This window comes from Emydura macquarii, unplaced genomic scaffold, assembly GCF_026122565.2.
Source record: "Emydura macquarii macquarii isolate MOO-44397 ecotype Brisbane River unplaced genomic scaffold, CSIRO-AGI_Emac_v2 contig_1644, whole genome shotgun sequence".
Taxonomy (NCBI): Eukaryota; Metazoa; Chordata; order Testudines; family Chelidae; genus Emydura; species Emydura macquarii.
In genome coordinates, this window is record NW_027131781.1 from 19,939,877 (window position 1) to 19,955,875 (window position 15,999).

At 40.5% G+C, this 15,999-nt stretch overlaps 1 protein-coding gene across 2 annotated transcripts in view; it reads left to right on the plus strand.

The window, feature by feature from the left end:
* Nucleotides 1–15,999, plus strand: part of DMXL2 (Dmx like 2) — a 94,446-nt gene that overhangs the window by 53,703 nt on the left and 24,744 nt on the right. Inside the window, exons 24-28 of one of the 2 annotated variants that reach the window (XM_067555822.1) lie at nucleotides 137–1,245; nucleotides 2,526–2,717; nucleotides 3,880–3,956; nucleotides 4,870–5,000; nucleotides 8,724–8,972. In XM_067555822.1, coding sequence (XP_067411923.1) covers nucleotides 137–1,245; nucleotides 2,526–2,717; nucleotides 3,880–3,956; nucleotides 4,870–5,000; nucleotides 8,724–8,972 — 1,758 coding nt within the window. The remainder of the gene's footprint in view (nucleotides 1–136; nucleotides 1,246–2,525; nucleotides 2,718–3,879; nucleotides 3,957–4,869; nucleotides 5,001–8,723; nucleotides 8,973–15,999) is intronic. The other variant, XM_067555823.1, reaches the window with a different exon arrangement.

Genomic DNA, 15,999 nt, shown 5'->3' on the forward strand with positions numbered 1-15,999 from the left:
ATTTTTATTTTTACAAATATGCTAAACCATTTTGGTAAGGTTTTGTAAAGTGGTAAATATAGCATTTCAAAACAACCTTAAAATACTCATTTGTAGATACGTTTCAGTAGAGGTCATATTTGTTTAATTCCTCTAGTTATCATCAAGTCCTGCAATCCTGTGGTGTTTAGTTTTTACAACTACCTTCGGACTCACCCTTTGCTCATCCGAAGATATTTCAGCTCACCAGAAGGGACTCTGGCCACTTTAGGTATAACCGCTGAGAAAAGTTTTGTTGATAAAATTAATCTTATAGAGAGAAAATTATTCTTCACTACTGCAAATGCTCATTTTAAAGTGGGATGCCCTGTTTTAGCTCTTGAGGTTCTTTCCAAAATTCCAAAAATAAGTAAAAAGTCCAGCATTTCTACAAAGAAAGATCAATCCATTTTAAGTCCCACTATAAAAACTGGTGAGACTCTAGAGTCAAAAATCATGAGTGATAGTGCTGAAAGTAGAAATATAGACTGGTCAAAGCCATTTTCAACTTCATCTGCTTGGGAAACTAGCACTGGGTCTTCAGCACAATTTGACTGGAGTCAACCGGCAGTAAAATTCAGTGAGGAGCCTCTTACTCTTGACTGGGGTGAGGACAAAGATGGCTCAGAGGAAGAGGAAGATGATGTTGGTTTAACAATGAAAGGTTCGAAAATGGAGTCTAAAAATGGAAAACTAGATGAAAATAGTACAGACACTAATGTACTACAGACACCTCAAGCGGAGGACTCTGATGCACATGACACTGAGGTTGATGTGATTGCCGAACAACTGAAGTTCAGAGCCTGTTTGAAGATCCTAATGACCGAACTTAGGACTTTGGCTACGGGTTATGAAGTAGATGGAGGCAAGCTTAGATTTCAACTGTATAATTGGCTGGAAAAAGAAATTGCTGCTATGCATGAAATATGTAATCATGAAGCAGGTGACAAAGACTATTGTAAAACATATACTAAAGTAGATGTTGATCTACTTGGTCATGAAGAAATTGTGGAGAAGCCAGATATTGGCTCATATGAACGGCACCAGATAGAAAGACGTAGGTTGCAGGCGAAACGTGAGCATGCTGAGAGACGAAAGTGGTGGCTGCAAAAGAATCAAGCTCTCCTAAGAGTTTTCCTAAGTTACTGTAGCCTTCATGGGGCACAAGGTGGTGGTCTAGCATCTGTAAGAATGGAGCTAAAGTTTTTGCTGCAAGAGTCACAGCAGGTAAGACAATTTCTTCTTAAATGACTAATTTGAATTTAGTTCGTTTTAAGTCTTTGCCAATAATTTAGGAATTTTAGTTGTCTTGCAGCACGTCAGACTGTTATTTTTATCAAACCACTCAACCTTAACAGAGGTAGTACTTAGATCACACATTTCTAGGGTATTGCAGTCAGGTTGGTAAGTCAGTACGTGGTGCTCTTCCCTGTAAGTCCCTTTGTTATTGACCTCAATGAGCATAAAGTTACATCCATATTATATAGCTAGAGATGAAGGAAGATAAATCTATTAAGTTCTAATGCCCCAGGTGGAGTTAGGAAGCACAGTCTGGTATTTTTTTATGCTGCTTTTGCATAAATCTGAAATCTAGAACCTTGCCTTTTATGATGATTAAAGATCCTATTTTGTTACTTTCAAGTTAGTGTGTTCTATGGTATCGATCACCATAGCATTTAAGCTGTAATCTAAGTGTTAAGATTTAGTATTCCAGGCACGTTCCAGTTTTGATAATTACATTTTGTCCGCCTATATTGTTCAAATTGGAATTTGACACGATCAACTCTTGCAGATAATGCCATGAGAGTACAAGTGATTAGGTCTTGATTAGTGTGTCATCCAAAAGACAAACTCAAACAATATTGTGTCTCCACTTACTATCTGGTATTTTCTATATTTATTTCATGCTAGAGAAAGTGTCTTGCAGCTAAAGCTTAGACTGTAAGATGGATTCTATTTCCTGTTCAGCAACAGAGATCTTGTGTGGTGGACAAGTCATCTAACTTAGTTTCATTTTTTTCCATATTTAAAATAGGAATAATACTAGCATTACCTGAGTATTGTGAGGTTTTAGTATGTTGTTTGTAAAGTACTTTGATTTCCTCAGATAGAAGATACTATATAAGTGCAAATTTTATTTATTATTATTAAACTCAGACAACTGAGTAACCTAAGATCTAAGCTTATGTTAGTGATAATACATTTTTTTATTACAGTAGTGATTGGTATTAAATAATCCTGACACTTGTTACTTAGGGCTAGAGGTTTTATCTTCCTGCCAGGAATCAAAAAGTATTCCAGAAAAGTTGAATATATGTGAATCTCTGATCCTGGACCATTAAAGTCCATGAGAGCTTTGCCGTTGACCTCAGTGAGCATAAAATTACATCCGTATTGTATAGACAGAGATAAAGGAGCTCTGTTTAATCATTATGGTAGTAAATATGTGCTCTGTTTCCGTTATCAGCTATGTGATCATCTTACCTACTATATTTTCTTTTAAACAGGAAACTACAGTAAAGCAGCTTCAGTCTCCCCTTCCATTGCCCACAACACTTCCACTGCTTTCTGCAAGTATTGCTTCAACAAAAACTGTAATAGCCAATCCTGTGCTGTACTTAAATAACCACATCCATGACATTCTTTACACCATAGTGCAGATGAAATTTCCACCCCATCCTAATATCGAAGATGTAAAGGTAAGGTAAAAGAAGTTCTCTTTGAATGTGAAAATGAGATCTTATGGCTATTCGTATGTTTGTATATGGTGAAAAGGGGATGTGTGATAGTGTGGTATATGAGTTTAAGACAGCCACATTATTCACAAGTTGAGTTGAGCAATACCAAGAACCAAGAAAAAATCAAATTCATTCTTTTAAACTTTGTGGTGATATATCTGTTCTCCCATAATCTGAGTAAATGTTAATATTTTATCCTCTCTAGCAGTCTGCCAGCAGCACTTGACTGTTTCCCTCCCATCCATTCACGAGTGCAAAAGCCTTTTAACTCAGAGCATGAGTGACCAAAAAGCCAATCCCAAATCTGAGCCATTGCTACATCATTGAATCCTAGTGTTTATGTTGATCAGTAAAATAAATTGTTGCAGAGCTGACCACCAACAATGTCTGTGGCGGGATTAAATCACATTTATATATTGTAGAAGGCCCTAAAATGTATTCTGACTTGAAAGTGCATCTTCTTAAGTCAGATCTGTTAGAGAAGGGTGATTATAGTGATGTGAGAAGAGATGTGCATATATGCAGGACAGTTATTGCAGAATTACAAAATAACCATACAGTGATTATACAGCTCTTTGTACTCTCGGCTAACAGCCATTACTAGCCAGTCAGAGTATAGGGATTTAGTTTACAGATATTCAGAAATAACTGTATATTATTGATTATGTAGATCAGATGCCTAGAACCAAACAGAATGGGCAGGACATTGCATAACAGAAAATTGTAGTTATTCACTCTGCACTCACTGGCGGTGGTAATTCTATTTCAGTGTAATCTAATTTATTTTAATATTTTATTTATATAATTAGAATACCTATTTTAGGCATGTTGAGAAGAAGGGTCTTGATTGCAGTATTTAATGCAATAGAATCCTGCATGTTGGTAAATTATAATCTAGTTCAAACTGGGATGTAATTTTCAAACTAGTATATTGCATGAATAAAATAAATAGTTAACAATTCATTTCTGCATATGACATAACTAGTTAACTAAACATTTGTGCTTAACAGTCAGATTTTCTCACAAGTCAGTCTCATTTGATTTGTTCATTCTGACTGAGGAAAAATTGCAGTTTCCTACAACTTTTCATATAAAATTTTAATATTGGATGGTTTTATTTTAGGTGCATACACTTCATTCATTAGCAGCTTCACTTTCTGCATCTATTTACCAAGCTTTATGTGACAGCCACAGCTACAGGTAAAAATTGAGCTCTTCTTACGGTTATGTTTAAAACATGTTTTTGGTTTGCACTTAAGAGTAAACTTTTAAAATGTTTGTTCTTTATGCATTAAAAATGTGAACTAAGCACATATATACTCGTGTGTACACAGCCATGCCTAAGTTCACTGCAAGACTTTACATGCCCACATGTACACACTGTAGTCAATGCATTATGAAAAAATTGTGGTGTGAATGAAGCTGCAGTTATTGTTACATTCTTGTAACATTGTCAAGATAAACTATATGGGTGCCTTCCATTTTGTCCGAACAATTTTAGATTAATGAAATTTAATACCAAAAATTGTTTAATAAGTTTTCTGGCACTAAATATAGAATAAAAAAATCTCTAGTCACTCAATCTAAGATGTCTCTCAGAGGTGCTACTAGAAGGAGAACGCTTAAAAGGCAATTTTCCACAGCAGACACATTGATGCATAGGAACCTAGGAGCAATTTCTTTTTGTATCTGACAGATGAGCAAGTTTCAGATAGTTTTATGGCCAGCTTTATGAAGAGTAGAGAATAAATACACCTACCGATGTGAGGGTATTTTGCAATTTTCACAGCACATTTTCTGATGACTAAAATCTTTGAAAATTAAGCTTATTCTCATGCCCAAAGACAGATAGACAAAGAGACTAGAATGTAAAACATTTCATGTAGACTTTTGAAGATTTTTAGCACTAAAAGTTAACAAATTTTTATATTGTAAAAATATAAAATTTTTTATTCAGTCATCTAAAACTGCTCCTACATGCTATACATAATTTCAAATGTATTTTCTGAAAAATTAAAGATTACAGTGAAAATAACTTGCCATATATACTATACTTTTATTACAAGACAGTTCTAAAATCCTTTCTCATTAGAAAAAATTGATTTGTGTTTAGCAGTCAAACGGAAACAAATCAGTTTACAGGAATGGTTTATCAAGGATTGCTTTTGAGTGATCGACGCAGATTAAGGACAGAAAGCATTGAAGAACATGCAACACCAAATTCAACTCCTGCTCAATGGCCTGGTGAGAAAAACTAAGTTATTTTTTCACAACAGCACTTCAACTCCACTTTTTCAGATGTCCCCACCTTAATCTGTATTCGGTTTCTCACTTAATTTCTTGATTATTCTTAAAACATGCAGTGACATCTACAAATACACTAGGCTTAGTGCTCTAGCCAAGAAAAATCTTGATAGCATACATCTGTGATGCTGGCCTCTAGGGGAGCCATGCTGAGATTGGTTAATGAGGGCAAAACTGCAAAGAATGGGGCAGGCAAAATCCCAAATACTGGTGGCTATTTCTAAAAATTAGATTCACCAAGCCAGCAACAATCAGCTTCCAATCACCTCTCTGGTTTTCCAGGAGTCAAAAACACAGTTCCCTTAAAGCCATCCAGCCCTGTGGCTTTCACCCAGACAGCCCAGTCAAGTATGATGGAGATTACTGAAAATCTTTGCCCATCATATGTAAAAAAGTTCTACCCATCCCAAATGATTGGATGCATTACCAACCAGGTCAATGAATATTTCAGATCTTACCCAAATACACACTTATAGCCAATACTTATTAACTAAACTAATATTTATTTTAAAAAAGAAGAGAAAATATTGATTAAAAGATCAGTGGACATGCAGATGAGAATAAAGTCTATAAGCCAGTTTCATAATAGAGATGTTGTGCTAAGTTACAAAATACTTTTAGGATCAGGTTTGTAGCAGTGGTGAAATAAACTGCGAATTTACAAAAGTCTCTGGAAGTTACTCAAACAGTTTCGGGAGTCATCGATCCTTATATAGAGCTTCTGTGTTAGAAATCCAGTCCAGAGAAATGAAGCAGGAAATGAAGACAAAAATGGAGATGTTTCCAGGGTCTTGTATACCTTCTGTCATGTGGGTAGATGCTCTTAGGCCTTGTCTACACTAGCAAGTTTTGTAGAGAATAGTTTTGCCAGCATACAGCCACCACTGTAATTAAATTGCTGTAGCGTGTCTTCACTGTCTCCTGTCAGTGGAGTGCAGTCACACTATCAGCTCTTTTGTCGACAAAGTGAGCAGTGCACTGTGGGTAGCTATCTCACTGTCCAACTGCACACAGGGTGCTTTGGGAAGGGTTTGCAACGCCTCACGGGACAGGCACAACCTCACATGATGAAGATTTCTGAATCCCTTCATTCCATGGGCATCCTACTAGTGTGACAGTTGCTTTTAAACTGCCCCGTCAGCCAAATTGACACTGCTGAACACAAACACAAGAAGTCCACAGAAGCGGGGGAGGAGAGTGAGTGAATGAGTGTGACTGACACACACACACACCCCATGTGTTCGGGGACAGTGAGTGTGTTTGCACTCGTCCTGTCTCTAACTTCAGACAGGAGCAGCTGGGAGCAACCAATCCCGAGGCACAAGCTGCTACACAGACAGCTCATAGCTGGCATCCCCCATTCCACAACCCCCCCTCAGCAGAGACAGGTCCAGTGCACCCATGGGGGCTGGGAGAGGGACACTCTCCTCACCTCCCTCCCTGGCTCTGCATGACACATCAGGAGTTACATCCCTCCCCTGTAGTTTAGGATAGGCAGGCAGGACTGCCGTTTGTTGCGATGTGGAAGTGAGCTGCACAGTGAGTTAGCTTGAAAACTTCCTGGGGCTTTGAAAGGGGAGGGGCAGAGGCGGACGGCTGCAGGGCAGCTGAACTCAAACTGTTTACCAGAGCAGCACTAATGATGACATCCTGGGATAATTGGGAGGCTGTTTTCAGGAATATAACCTAAAGGCAGTGTCTACACACATGCTTTTTCGCAGAAACTTTGTCGAAAAAGGCTGTACACCTCTTGTCTAGGTGGTTTTATTTTGTTGACAAAATAGGGCAGTTTTGTCAATAAAAGAGTCATTGCAGCATGTACACCAGGATTGTTTTGTCGACAAAACTCTCTAGTGTAGACCAGGCTTTAGCCTTAGCTTGTGGAAATTTACAGGCACAGAATGGAGTGCAGGGTCACGTGCAAATCACATGTCCTTGCATACTTTGTTGAGTCATAAGAGCAGCCATTACCCATATTCTGGCTAAAACATCCACAGGAATGAGGATAAGCTCCTTCTATGCATCCTTCTATGGCCCATTGTGAGAGCTAAGTGTCCTTTGATGGGCCATCAACTGGTATTGTTCATTCACAATGTAGAACAGTTCCAGAGGGGTAGCCGTGTTAGTCTGTATACAGCAAAAACAACGAGAGTTCTGTGCCACAGAACTCTCGTTGTATTCACAATGTAGTTAGACTGGATATAAATAGGGTGTTACCCCATGATCAAAGATTTGAAATCCAGATGCATAGTCATATTTATAATGTCAGATACAAAGATGATAGATGCATATAAAACAGGATAATCATATTTGATAGATTGTTAATTTTTCCATTGATACCTCCCTTACATGACATACTTTTTATAAGATTTGTTGCAATTATATAACAGTGATAGGAATGATATGCATGGTCACATTTTAATCATATATCACGTTAGTCAGCTGAAGATGCAGATATTATTAGATATCCTTCCCTTACAGAAAAAACTATTTTGCACTTCTTTTTAATTCTTGGGTGAATTCCATCAGCATTTAACTTATGGCTCACTGTGCCCCAGATATCGTCAATAAAAGGAAGGTCAGGAACCAGAATGTAAACCAGGGGTTCTCAAACTTTTTTTGCTGGGACCCCCTTTGAAAATATTTCAGGCTCTGACAACCCCCCAAAAAAGTGATGACCCCTCCAATAATAACCTCATGACCCCTTGAGGGGTCCCGACCTTCAGTTTGAGAAACCCTGATGTAAACTGTTGCCTTATGATTTCTTTTCTGGGAATGACCTTTACCCTAATCTGTCCCACCCAAGAGAAGTTCTTCAGGTACTTTGGCCATGGCTTTCTTAGGTTCTCTGTATGTACAGTATTTTAGAAAGTTGCACAAGGCATTATAATTAATCTAATAGAATTTAGTGTTTACATACAACTTTGGAAATACTCATATAGTGCAAGAGTAAAAGGGGTGAGACCTACACCGAGATCCTCACGTACAAGTCTGAACTGCCTGTGGTATTTCCAGGAAGAGAGGCACAGTTGCTAAACGTCTCAGATGCATTATAGTGCCGTAGAGTTTAAAGCCAGAAGGGACCAACAGATTCATCTAATGTGACCTGTATATCGTAGACCATCAACATCACCCAGCACCTACACACTAAACCCAACAAATGAAATTAGACCAAAGTATTATAGCCCGTTGGAGGCTAGATTATTATGTGCCACAAGCAGAGAATAAGGTGCACCAGTGCCCCAGGCCCTTGCAATAGCAGGGAATGCTTAAGTGACATACCCAGATATTCCTGGCACATGACCCACACGCTATAGAGGAAGAAGAAAAACCCCCAGGGTCACTGCCAAGCTAATGTGTGGGAACATTTCTTTTTGATTTCACATATAGGAATCAGTTAAACTCTGAGCAATAACTATCCAGCCACACACCTGAGACAGAGAATACTCTGAGGGAAAGGTCAGTCTTGGAAAGGGAAATCATCAGGAAACAGGATTTTATAATATATTCATAAATAGGCTTAATAAACTTAACTTCGATCAAAGTACTAAATGGCCACTCAAAATTATTTGTTTAGCATGAAATAAATATAAGGAAAAAAGGACTTTTTTCTTACCTCTGCAAACATCTTTAAGTTACAGCTTTTATTTTTTATTCTTGCAGGTGTGAGCTCACTTATAAATCTCTTAAGTTCAGCCCAGGATGAGGATCAACCAAAGTTAAATATTTTACTTTGTGAAGCTGTTGTAGCTGTTTACCTAAGTCTCCTGATACATGCCCTTGCTACTAATTCTTGCAATGAATTGTTTCGGCTAGCAGCCCATCCTCTGAACAGCCGAATGTGGGCTGCTGTCTTTGGGGGAGGAGTGAAACTTGTTGTGAAACCTCGAAGACAATCTGAAAATATTCCAGGTACTTTATTTGTGTTGGTTGAATTTCAGACCAATCATGTGCATTTCTATAATTTGGGGAAAAGGGAAAAGTTTAAATTTCCTTTTTTTTTTTTTTTTAGGTTCTAGGGACATCCTTTAAAAAGGAACTTTTAAATTCATCATGTTTGATAGTACGTGTATGATATCATCAGTTCTTAACTTCCTCCAGGGTAAAGGTGTTTGGAACTGCATAATCATACTAAAGGAATTAACAAGATCTTAGAATTCTTGATCAGTATGGATTGGCAAGAATACATCTTTTAGCCCAGGTTATTTAATTTTGAAAAGGGGGAAAAAAGATGGTTAGCTATTGGAGCTCTTCCTAAATGGCACATAACACATTAGGGTCCTAAAATATGATACAAATATTAGTTATTGACTTAATGAAAAAAGCAGTTGAGTAATTGATACAGTAAAGTATAATATCTACTTCTTTCTGGCATATTTGTTGTCCTTTTGTTTGCATGAAAAATGGTAAGTTTGGTGAGGCAGAGGGCTTCTTATCTCCCAAAACATAAAATCAGCTAGAAGAATTGAAGTTGTTTGCAGACTTACATGACTACAGCCATTCCAGGGAACAGTACATTTTGCAGTGGAAGAGTAATTTTTGGGTAATGGTTTTCAGCCATTTTTGGCTAATAGTTTTCACTGCTATTTCAGAACACTATTAAAGGATCACCAGTATCTGCAACTTTGTTTTCCATCATTACTGATCATCATCTGTATGTCCTCGTCTTTTCGGTTTTCTAGGTTTTACATATGAGGCTTGAGTGCATGCTTGGTTTAAGTGTGGACACCTGATCATTGATTTAAAACTGAACATACTGAGACAGTCATCCAATTTTCCTTCATTTAGAGCTAAGCGAGAATGAGCCAAATAAGCTATTATTTATGCTCATGAATGAAGCCGTTCTCAGCTGTAAAATATAATTTGATTCTACATAGCGCTTTTGCTTTTCGGGGTGTTTCAAATCCTTGTATAGAGTATGAGATACTGGTTTTGTGACAAATGGCAGACACAATCTTTTAGCTTTCTTTGATAGTGTAACAAGCCTTGTGGATGAGGGGAAACGGTAGATGAGATATCTTGACTTTAGTAAGGCTTTTGATATTGTCTCGCATGACCTTCTCAAAAACAAACTAGGGAAATACAACCTAGATGGAGCTACTATAAGGTGGGTGCATAACTGATTGGAAAACCATTCCCAGAGAGTAAAAATCAGTGGTTCACAGTCAAGCTGGAAGGGCATATCGAGTGGGGTCCTGCAGGGATCTGTTCTGGGTCCGGTTATGTTCAATATCTTCATCAATGATTTAGATAATGGCATAGAGATACACTTCTGAAGTTTGCAGGTGATACCAAGCTGGGAGGGGTTGCAAGTGCATTGGAGGATAGAATTAAAATTGAAAATGATCTGCCCAAACTGGAGAAATGGCCTGAAGAAAACAGGAGGAAATTTAATAAAGACAAATGCAAAGTATTCCACTTAGGAAGGAACAATCAGTTGCACACATACAAAATGGGAAATGGCTGCCTAGGAAGGAGTACTGCAGAAAAGGATCTGGAGGTCATAGGGATCACAAGCTAAATATGAGTCAACTGTGTAACAATGTTGCTAAAAAAGCAAACATCATTCTGGGATGCATTAGCAAGAATGTTGTAAGCAAGACACAAGAAGTAATTCTTCTAATCTATTCAATGCTGATTAGGCCTCAATTGAAGTATTTTGTCCAGTTCTGGGCACCACATTTCAGGAAAGATGTGGACAAATTGAAGAAAGTCCAGAGACAAGTAACAAAAATAATTAAAGGTCTAGAAAACATGGCCTATGAGGGAAGACTGAAAAAATTGGGTTTGTTTAGTCTGGGGAAGAGAAGATTGAGAGGGAACATAACAGTTTTCAAGTACATAAAAGGTTGTTACAAGGAGGAGAGAGGTAAATTGTTCTCATTAACCTCTGAGGATAGGACAAGAATCAATTGGCTTAAATTGCAGCAAGGGCGGTGTAGGTTGGACATTAGGAAAAACTTCCTAAATGTCAGGGTAGTTAAGCACTGGAATAAATTGCCTAAGGAGGTTGTGGAATCTCCGTCATTGGAGATTTTTAAGAGTAGGTTAGACAAACACCTGTCGGGGTGGTCTAGATGATATTTAGTCGTGACTTGAGTGTAGGGGACTGGATTAGATGGCCTCTTGATGTCCCTTCCAGTCCTATGATTCAATGATTAACTGAGATACCACTCTGGCCTTAATGCAGTGGATCCTCCTAGAGTCTAGCTTCCCAGCCTTTGCCTTGCATGCATGATGGATTCAGAAGCAGGCACATGATCTGATTTTCTGCACAGGCTCTACATCTTTGAACAAGAAACGAGTACTTCAGTTCATAAAGGGTCTGGCTACTGTCAGAGCTGTAACATGGATAGTTTCCATTTGCTGGAGCACTGAAAGATGGAAATTAATTTCCATGTTGTGGAAATACTGTGGGGCCGTATTGTGCTAAACACTGCACAAAATTATAATGAAAAGTCAATATCTACCCCAAAGATGGTACAGTTAAGTAAATTGTAGATATCAGTCCCAGGTATGGGAGGCATTAAGTGCTACAGTATGTATCGCATTCTGATGAATTTGTGGTTTTGTGTCTCAGCTAATTAGTAGGAAAAATATTGTTAGTTTTATTTTGACAAACTCTGCCCTTTATTCAGCTAAACTCTTCTCCGGCTTTTAATTAATTGCCAATTTGTTTTGAGTAAATTAATGGAATGAAAAATGTATTTAAGTGAAGTTGAATTAAGCAGGAAGTCTTTTGTCTGTGTGTGATATCAATTTTAATACTGCTAGAGTATAATTATTTAACATTAAACAAATCTAGCTTTATAAAATGTTAATGGTACAATGAACACATACAGCAAATAAATCCTAGTGTTTAAACTCAGTTTGAGATATTAGCAAGCGGAATCTGAAAGTCTATACATTTTATTTTTATTTATATTCTGTACTGAATTCAACAGGTTTGTTTAAAAGAAGAGAGTCCTTTGACTAATTAAGGTAGGACCCCAGTATTGAAGGTTTTGTAGTTGAATTTTTAAAATGTTTTATATTACACAGTTAGGTTCTTAGTAAATTATGGAAATTAACCATGTAACTTAAAATTTCACCTGTCAACTGACAGGCGTTGGAGCCAAACTTTACTGGAGCCCTAAAGCATACTTTTGAGCATGTATTTTGGCCGCTACTTTGGATACATAAGTGTACAGTAAGCCCTTCACTATAATGAACCCCTGGGGATACAAGCCATTTGTTTGGTAAAGCAGGGGTTTTGTTATAGCAAGGCAGGGGGCAAGAGGAAGACAACACCTCTGGCCTGAGCTCCCTGCCCCCATGCTGGCCCTGGGGCCAAAGGAGCTATCTGCCCTCCCTCCTTCCCCCCAATTTGCAGCTTTGGGGGCCGAAGGAGCTCTCAGTCCCCTGCCACAATGGGCAGAGCTGTAGGTGGGATCCTGGGACCACATTTGCTATAGCCCAAGGTTCACTATTGCGAAGGCGTTACAGAGAAGGCCTACTGTAATTATCATCCCAAATAGATTAGCTTTTCCTTGAAAATCATTCTGTCTTTCTAACACTACAGTATAACAGGCAATGAATAATCAGTCTCCTATTCTACCTCATTCTGGTAAAACAAATGCTCAGACAGCAAGACAGAAAATGTAACACCGTTAACAAGCCTTCATTACACCAAATAACCATGTCAAGTAGCAATGCAATCGCTGCTGATTGTGACACAGAATATTTATCCTAGAAGTATGCTGAGCAGTTTATGTGCTGATTACCCTGTGTTTGCCAGTAGAAATGTTTCAAAAATTGGCATGAATTTCAAGAATTGGTTTTATTTTAACTGGGATTATCTTTCCTTTGTAACTGAGTTTCATGTTTACAATTAAAAATTGTGGAAGAAGTAATTCTGAAAAGTAGATTGAATTCAGACATTTTGGGTGAAACTTTTCTGATCAGTATTTTTATTTTCTACTAGTTTTTGCAGCTTGCTAATAACTTTTCAAGTTTTATGGTGATTAAATATTTTAAATTGATTTTTGTATTGATTTAAATAATAAAAGTAGTCCTATGTTAGACAGAGAAATGTGGTAATTATCTACCTATCTTATTTATACTGCTTAATAACTTTTGCAATAGTTAGAAAGACATTCCTACCTCACCCTTGCCATCTCCAACACTGCCAACAAGGATGACAATTGTGATAATGGTTGCTTCTGTGCATCCGCCAGCAGGATTCTGATAGTCCTAGGTCTTGAAATTTTTTATGCAGAGCTTAAACAGGAAATACGATTTCATGTCGGTGGTATAAACACACAAAAATAAGTCTGTCCAGTATAATGTACCACACTCTAACCATTTGTGTGTGACACTAATATTTGCCAAGTAAATATTCTGGATTATATTAAAGTAACAGACATTCATGGTTTGTAAAATATAATAAAAAAATCACTCATAATAGCTTTCATTTTGGCAAGCTGTTTAATACCCCTACCATAGATGAATAGTTAAAGACTTTCATTCAAGATGGATTGTTTTCTTTAAACCTGCTCTAGCTGCTGCTACAGTTTCTGACATTTCAAAGGACAGTAAAAATTTGCTGTGTAAATGGATATTGTGTTTTAAAAAGAGGAGAGTTTCTAAATCTCTTTTTTTATAATAAAATAATTGTAAATCTTCAGTTATGCTTATCCAAAAGATCGTTCATTTTCAGAGTCCACGTTCATACTGTGTTTGATTACATTAAAAAACGTTGGTCAGTCCTCCCCCATAGATTCTCATAAAATGCCAGGATGAATAAAAAAAAAAATGTATTAAAATTTAACAATAGTCTAGATTCTTCGAGTGTTGCTCACGTCCATTCCATTATCGGTGAGTGCACGCCACCATGCACGGTTCCCGGAACTTTTTTCCCCTTAGCAGATCCCGTAGGGCCGGCTCTGGTGCCCCCTGGAGTCCCGCGCGCATGCTGCAGTATATGAGGCACAGCCGGCCCTACACCCCCTCAGTTCCTTCTCTCTGCCCATGACGGTTGCTGGAACTAGCCTTGCTCTCTGCAAGTACTATTCCCCTTGTTTGAACTGTTGTTATTCTAAGTAGTTTAGTTAGTTTTAAGAAGTTGTTAAGTACTGTTAAGTGTAGTTAGATAAGGAGTCCCTGAGGGACTTAGAGCGGCCGGGCCATGCCCCGGTCACCTGGATTTGAGCCGTGTGCCTCCTGCGGGAAGGCTTTCCCACTCAGCACCCAGGATCGGTGCCTTAAGTACCTGGGGGAAGAACACAGGAAAGATAAATGTAAGATCTGCAGAGCTTTTAAACCGCGGACTCAGAAAGACCAAGAGATCTGGTTAAAAGCCCTGCTTATGGAGGCAGCACTCCACCCAGTGTCCGAGCCATCCCGCTCTACCTCGGCACCGAGCGTCAACTCAGTGCAGAGTGCACTGCCAGCACCGGGCTCGACTTGGCACCAAGCAACATCCCCGGTGCCGAAGAAGAAGAGACCAGTGCGCGGAATGCGGACACTCCCCTGCGCTGTCGGTACGGGCAGGGTTGAGTGCAGAGATGCACCGTACCCAGTCCGTCGAGTCTTCTCCGATGCCTGCCTGCATCTCCAGTCAGGGAGTCTCCCCCGACTCCTGGGAGTGGAAGAGTGCCCCTGCTGACTCCGTCGACGCTGCAGGCTTTTCAGGCAGCAAGAGCCTTGTTGGCCTTGCCTATGCTGCCACCTCCGTGCCCCCCTCACCCCCCCCCACACCGAGGGAAAAGGGGCCGGTGTCCCGGGGCATACCCGTGTTGGGTCCCCCCGAAGGGCAGTGAAGACCCCTGGTATGGGGAGGAAGATCTCCCGCCAGACGGCCACCGAGGGTAGAGCGAGGCCGCTCCCCCAGCAATCGCTCCAGGTCGGTGTCGTTGACCCGGCCTGCTTTGACTCAGGATGCGGAGTCTCCCTTTCAGCACTGACGTCGGTCCCCGGCACCGGAGGCAGCGCAGGCCAACAGGCGGCACTGGTCGAGGTCCGCCAGGTGGCACTCAGACACCTCCTGCTCCAGATCCCTGGCACCGAGGAGTTGGCCCACACTGAGGCGGCACAGAACCTGGTCGACATACGAAGACCCTGCACTACACAGTCCCCAATGCAGAACCCGGTCACCGGAGTCAGGCTCAGCACTGCAGAATTTGGAGCGGCGCTGGTCTCGATCACCGAAGGGTAAGTGGCACCGCAAGTTATCGGTGCCGAGATGACGCTCTGGTACCTCGAGCTCCTTGGAGTGCACCTCTACTCGTCAGCACCATTCACGGCGATGGAGGCGGTCCACATCGTCCTCCAGGTCAGAGGTGTCGAGAGGACGGTCCCTGGCACCGGATGGCACCCGGAACCAAGGCCATGCACGCCACTACAAGTCTAAGGGGGACAGTCGTCGGAACAGCCGATGCCCCCACAAGGCGCCACAGCCAGCGGTGCGGTTGGCCCCAGGGGCAATGGCCGTAGCAATGGCTGCAGCAATCGCCTTATTGGGCCCCATGGGGCATCCAGATGGGACAGGGGCTACAATCCATCCTGTCAGCGGGTGTTCGGTCCGTGCCTCTGGCTCAGGAGAAGTCCCATAGACACCACTCCTCGGACGAGGAGTTGGACCCCATGGAGGGACCCTCTATGGGTGCATCCCTTCGTCAGGTGAGGGAACACCTGCAGGACGCGCCTCAGTAGTCCTCTTCCACCTCACCAGGCGAGGCAGTCTCCTGGGACCATATGGTGCCACTGGAGGATTTCAGGGTGCAACAGGAGCTGCTTAAGAGGGTGGCCTCTAACTTGGGGCTGGAGGTGAAGGAGTTAGAGGAGGCTGATGATACCCTCTTCAATATGCTGGTGGCAGCTGCCCCAGCGAGGGTGGCCTTACAAGTCCATGATAGGGTCCTCAAAATGGTAAAGGCGCTGCAGCAAACCTCTTCCTCAG